This window comes from Limulus polyphemus, unplaced genomic scaffold (assembly GCF_000517525.1).
Source record: "Limulus polyphemus unplaced genomic scaffold, Limulus_polyphemus-2.1.2 Scaffold5709, whole genome shotgun sequence".
NCBI lineage: Eukaryota > Metazoa > Arthropoda > Merostomata > Xiphosura > Limulidae > Limulus > Limulus polyphemus.
This window is the reverse complement of record NW_013671319.1, coordinates 1-6,923: the sequence shown is the minus strand read 5'-3', so window position 1 is coordinate 6,923 and position 6,923 is coordinate 1. Positions and strand designations below refer to the sequence as shown.

General features: G+C 33.3%; 1 protein-coding gene across 1 annotated transcript in view; it reads right to left on the bottom strand.

Moving 5' to 3' along the window:
• LOC106472893 (serine-rich adhesin for platelets-like) overlaps positions 1-6,111 on the bottom strand; it is a gene marked incomplete at its 5' end in the record, with an annotated part of 26,249 nt that extends 20,138 nt beyond the window's left edge. The window contains 3 exons of the mRNA XM_022401439.1: positions 442-2,776; positions 4,809-4,972; positions 5,986-6,111. Coding sequence (XP_022257147.1) covers positions 442-2,776; positions 4,809-4,972; positions 5,986-6,111 — 2,625 coding nt within the window. The remainder of the gene's footprint in view (positions 1-441; positions 2,777-4,808; positions 4,973-5,985) is intronic.
• Between the last annotated feature and the right edge of the window lie 812 nt (positions 6,112-6,923).

The window sequence follows — 6,923 nt, the reverse complement described above, 5'->3', positions numbered from 1 at the left end:
CTTTTTAACTGATGAATAGAGGGAAGGCAACTGTCTAGTAGCACCCACTGCCAACTCTATTATTACTTTTTAACTGATGAATAGAGGGAAGGCAACTGTCTAGTAGCACCCACTGCCAACTCTATTATTACTTTTTAACTGACAAATAGAGGGAAGGTAACTGTCTAGTAGCACCCACTGCCAACTCTATTATTACTTTTTAACTGACGAATAGAGGGAAGGCAACTGTCTAGTAGTACCCACTACCAACTCTATTATTACTTTTTAACTGACGAATAGAGGGAAGGTAACTGTCTAGTAGCACCTGCTAACTTTTTTAATCTCAAGATTTCTTTTTCAGTATATATATATTTTTTTATTAATTCTTTAGTTTACTCATTGAAAATGAATATACTACATGTAAACTAATCATTTCATTACAGTAAATACTTAGAAGCTCACCTTCATAGATTAAGTTCTCCTCTCTGATGAGAAATGGCTTCTTGTGATTATCAGGTTGTGTGACAGTTAAAAAGGCTGCAGATGTGACAGCCTGGGCTCCTGACAACCCAGTGGCAGTTAATGGAACAGAAAGAAATATGTTGTTATCTGTGACTGGCTGTTGTAACCGTTCAACTGCCCTCAAAAGCCTGGATTTGTCAACTTCATTGGGTATTTGTACACTTGGATTTAGGTTAGGAAAGGGAACTTTCACAGAAGACACAGTTAGAACAGATGAGGTAATGGGGGAAACAGGCAGTGATGATTCTATGCTGCTTCTGACAGCTTGTGAATGTGATAAGGTAGTTTCTGCAAACCTAGCATCCAAGTACTCTTCATATTCAGATTTTAAATTACTAGTATGTATCTGGAAATCTGTATTACTAGGCACTGAAGGGCCACTCCTACCTACTGAACACTTTTTGTCCCCACTGAAAGTTACACTTTTATTACCAAACTGACAACTCTTTTGGGAAGATCCTTCCACTTTAAGAGAGTCTGCAACATTAACAAGAGGAACTTCTTTGGTAGCTGTTGTTGATCTTGTTTTTTCCTCATTCTTAGGATTAATAACAACTGCCGCATTAGGTCCACGCAAAGATATATGAAGAGGAGGTACCCTGGGTTCAGAAGAATTCGTCAACCCTGTTTTCTTAAAAGGAATACTGATACAAGAAATGTCATTTTTATGAGGTGACTGTGATGAATATCCGCTGTCTTTATCTGTCCTGCCCTTTTCATTCTCTTTCACTTCACAAAGAACTTTTGGTTCTAGTTTCAATCGTAGCTTGAGCATTTCTCCAGGATTACTGCTAGAGATAACTGAATCAGTTTGGACTGTTACTTTGGTGCTTTGGATGTTAGTTTCTGATTCTGGAGATTGTGACACATCTGTAAGAGACTTACTGATTCCAGAGTCTGTATCAGAATAGGGGTTATTATCTTTTCCATCATCAGACAGACTCCGTTCAGACTGTCCATTTTCAGGCATATCCATTTCAAACTCTGGAAAAAGTGCAAGAGAACCAGTAGACTCTTCCTCCTCATCATCACTTAGCATTGGTTCCAACTGGCCTGTGAATGGATTTATAAGATGCTTTGTTTTGCCATCAGAGGAAGAGGGTGAAGGTAAAGATACTGGCTCTGGAGCTGTTTTGGGTGAGTCCCAAATTCCATTACTTATACCTTGACTGGTCTGATAAAGAGAAGAGGAGACTGCTGAGGTACAATAAGGGAGATCACCAGTATGCACTTGTGGCTGACCTTCGGCTTCTGGATGAATGCTGGGAACTGATGGAATGTTTGGCAGTGACATATCGAAAGGATTCCTACTGAGCACATCAAAATTATCAAAGGCTGTTGATGTGGAAGAAACAGGTGGCATGGAAATAGCGTTAAATCCTATGTTGTGATCAAAGGAAGATACCGACGTAGAATACGATAACAACTCCAATGGTTTATTTTCTCCCTCTCCTACAAAATCTTCCCTGTTCAAAGGTTTTCCCTTGAGTTTATGAGACTTTCTTTTTCGCTTAGGAGGCTGCTTGGCATCTACTGAGGGCGGTGGCATTAAAAGGTTAGGATGTTGTTGTTCTTGCTGTCCATCATTCTGTAAAAGATTCACAAGAAGCGGACTAGTAAGGGCAACATTTACCGAAGCACTGCTGGAAGAAGAAGGTAGCACAGTTGAGGTATGAGTGGCAAGATTACTAAACATGGTATCTGGATGAGAATATGACTGTTGATATACTGGAGGGCTCGTGCTAGAAGAAGGTGTAGGTGAACAAGTAACACCTCCTTGGCAATGATGATGCACAGCATGCTTTGTAGTCATAGCATGAGTCATGCTGGCAAACGGAAATGGTCCAAAGCTGTTATGAGTGCGAGTCTGATTTGTTGGAGAAACACGAGTTGAACCAGCACTACTTGTTTGGAAAAATGGAATAGGTTCACTGGTTGCTGGAGCTACCACATTGGGGGACTTAAACCAAGTGTTGCCTTGCAGACAAATGAGATCAACTGATGCAGCTCCACCTACTGGTGAGTGTTCAGATAAAGTAGTTCCATGAGATGATTCCATAGCTACTGTGGCCATACCTCCCTGTTGGCTAAGATACTGTACAATGTTTTTCCGTGTGGCCTCAACATTGCTTGGTCCAGGAGAACCTTCCAAACTGGATGTGTCAAAAGCAGATGATGGACTGCTGCTGAACTGAGTACTGTGTGGATCTGAATTCTTATGGAACACTACCTCCTGAGGTTCACTGTAATGACCAGCTAATGTAAGAGTGATAACCTGAAAAGGTGAAACAAGAATAAGACTAAATACGTTAATAAAACATAAAAAGTTTGCTCACATAAAGCTGCAACACACAAAAAACAGAATAATTAAAACTGCATTAACACTACCAGTAGGTGTAAATGGCTAAGTGCTAAACCTCTATGTGCTGCGACGTTAACTCCACACTGCATTACGAAACAAAAACTATTTGACAAAATAGTTTGAAACTTCTGAATCTTTATTAATTATGTGGCTCCTGAAACTATCTCAATTTTTATGTAATATCCATATGAACTTGCAGCTTTGAAATTTTGAAAATATTTCATAGTGAAATGTTTTTATATGAAACAATTAAAAATGCTCATCTTTGTTGTACATTTTAATTACTGATTTCTGTGGCTTCCTACATTGTTTTACAACTTTCCTATAATGTTTTAACTGTAAGTTTTGTCTTTGTTTTCATTCAAAAAACACATCATGCTGTTTTACCTTGTTTATGATTACTGGTATATAATAAAAATAATTATTTTATCATACCAAAACTATAAGCAAGCTGTCTGTTAACTGTTAATCACGAAGTTTAACTTAATATATGTAATAAGTTTTAAACCCCTTTTATGTTCAATGATACATTTTTTTTTAACATTTCTTTTTGGAGATGGTTCAATTTTGCCTTCGATGTGGAATGCAAACATCCACAAATTATTTTGTCGTTAATAATAATCAAAACAATATATGTACATACACACACACACACATACATATGAAAACAAAATCCTATGAAAAGTATATAATGAAATAAATAAAATTAAAATTTATAAAGCACAAACTATCAATTATCCAAACTTTATAAACAATTTGGAAATTAATAAGTTTGTGAAGAGTTTATATTTAACTAGTGCTAGATGTTTTGGAGGTCAACTGAAGCTTCTTGTTCAACTATGAACAGTGCCATACCTATTTAAGTTTATCATTAATTCTTTTTTCTGGGGGTTGAAGATACCAGAGTAGGAACAATGTATAAGAAACTTACTGAAACCTTAGCAACTGTAAACAGTTTTTGTAAGAAAATGCACAATGACTTTTACAGAAAGCAACTGTAAACACTTTCTGTAAAAAATGCGCAATGGCCTTTTACAAAAAGTAACTCAGAACAATATCTGTAAAACACTGTACAAAAAAACTAATGAAAGTGAATGAAAAATCTAGAATATAAAAAATGATAAACTACAGGTAGTGAATTTTCTAGACATTATTAACAACAAGTGTTCTAATACTATACTTTTGGAAAGAATTGTTTATTATAAACAAACAAACAAAACTTTTCTATATTTTAGGAACAAAGGATAATAAACATAAACTGTTGTGTTCAACACTCTTTGGAAAATAATTATACACAATTTTTACACACTAACTTAATTTTGAAACTAATGATAATCATATCAAATGTTTAGAAGAAGACAAACAACCCCTTTAAATATGGTTAACAGCAAGGATGTTTTAAAATGTTTCATTTTAAATCTGTACAACATGCTATCAAGTACACACAAATCACAGTCGTGTTTAACTAATGATAACCTCATGTTCATTCAAGTTGATACATTGCTTGAGGATCAATGATAATTATTTGTTCAAAGTTTGCATGTTTGTTTGTGAAGAGTGATATATTTGTTCAGTTCCCTAGAAGAACACACTTTCCGTTACTATTGTATTTACACAATAACACTACTTACAGTTATATTTAAAATATTTCTAAGCAACAAAACATACAGCTTACTTTTAAAAATATAAATACATTTTTTGTAATTTTCACTGAGTTCACATCAAAAATATCATATATTACAATATTCAAATAGTTAATGAAACAAGACTTAGTTTACGTGAGGTACTAGACTACTACTGAAATATCAGAAACATGATATCTTTGTTTGTATACAAAGAAAGTTTGTGAAATAATTCTTGTTACAAACAAGTTAACAATACATTCTAACCTAGTAGCACCACGTAGATCTTTTCCTTATATTTCTTATGTTGTTCGTGAGCTCACCTGTTCCCCTTCTACTTGTACTGAAAGGATACCCAAGTCCTTCAAGACGTGATCTCCTCGTTCCGCTAGCTGGCGTAGTCTCTGAGCAGCTTCTCGTGGAATATTAAACGTGACTCGCACACTATTCCAAGGTTCCACCTTTGTCACTTCAAATGGCTTCTCCTCTTAAAAATTTAAGTAGAAGTAAACATAACAACATTCATTATTTGGATTTCATACAGTAGTCAAATATGTAGTTTTTAATTTAACTTCATTTTATTGTTTTATTGCCCTTTTAACTGTGTCTAACTAATAATCCTGCCACACAAGTTACAAATCACTCAATGAACACTTAGCTCACATAACCATATTGAATGACATAACGGATGAGCCGCTTGTGAGCACACATCATGAAGAACCTTATATTTATATCTTACCTTATCTAACCTAGTAATTTTATAATTTTTACATTTTAGTATTTTTATAATAATAAAGAATATGCATAAAAAAAGAAATCTGGTACTTACCTGTGTCCTCTTATTTTTCTGCTGTCAACTGTTAATGAATGTTCAGCCTACTTTTTTTATACTAACGGTACTAATACAATAAATATTTTTTAATTAATTAAATAATGCACCTAAAAACACAGAATAATAACACATACAAAGCAAAAATTGTCCTATAACTATCATAATTTTTTTTTGGCTTTTTTATCTATGTTATAAAAGCCTTTAAAAATTTGAATATACTTTTTGATGTGAATACCACAAAAGAAATCTTTAAACTAGAGGCAAAATAGATAATTCCCTCTACAAAAAAACAATGTAATATAATACATCATTTAATACATTAAAACTTTGGCTTTCTATTTAATATAAATATATAGAATAAAACATCAGAGAAAACTAATGGCAATTTGTGACAGGTGGGTGTGATTTTATAGTTTATGGTTCAGTAAACAAACAAGATTGAAGGCTATAAAAATTATGCTTTGCCTTAGTAATATATATGTTATAAGGAGTAATTTTCATTAAATTTATATACAATGATAATAAAGTAGCTTAATCCAATTTTGAATGTAACTCTCTACTATATCATAATATGTGCATTTTGACCTACCCATAACGAGAGGATTAACTTACTTGGATACAAGTTTTCATACAAAATTTATATATTAAGTATGAATTTAGTTTCTTACTGTCTGAAATAAGAGACTGTAACTTGCCCACCAGGTGGCGTAAACGATAGGGAAAAGTAGGGTCCCTCAAGTCTCCTTTACAGGTCAGCACAGTAGTGGCTAGTTCCTGTCCTTTCCTCTCCATATCTGTATTTCATCAAAAATTAATCAATTTATAATACTAAACAAAAAACATAACATTACATCAGTTCATGATTTGATATTATATAAACTAGTGAGAAAATGGGTGTTGTACTAACAGCATAAAAAACTTCAACATCTGAAGTAAATTATATGAAAATGTACAGAAAACATTCACGGAACTGATTAACATGAGAAAAATAGAAAATGGTTATAAATAGTGACTGTAGATCTACAAATACTGAGGAAAGAAAAGCATATTGCTCTGAAGGTATTATTCATACTCATACTTAAGGTTATCACTGTTTTTCATAAATATGACACCTATATTTTATGTCAAATCAAATCTTTAGGCCTAGTGGTAAAGAAAGTTTAGAGAATCAGATGTAAGTAAATTTTCAAGTCTGTTTGCATCGTAAATTGTCTAAAGACCATCAATATATAAGATTACATAACAGCTGGGAAATAGTAAATATACCAATAATTGGCCAATACCAATTAATCATCAAATTAGTACCAACCATCCAACTAATTATTGGCTCATTTTCATATTGGCATATAACTAACTTCAACAATACTATTAAAGTATACCTTTACTAATGACTAACAGTAACAATACTATTAAGTATACCTTTACTAATGACTAACAGTAACAATACTATTAAAGTATACCTTTACTAATGACTAACAGTAACAATACTATTAAAGTATACTTTTACTAATGACTAAGAGTAACAATACTATTAAAATACACCTTTACTAATGACTAACAGTAACAATACTATTAAAGTGTACCTTTACTGATGACTAACAGTAAC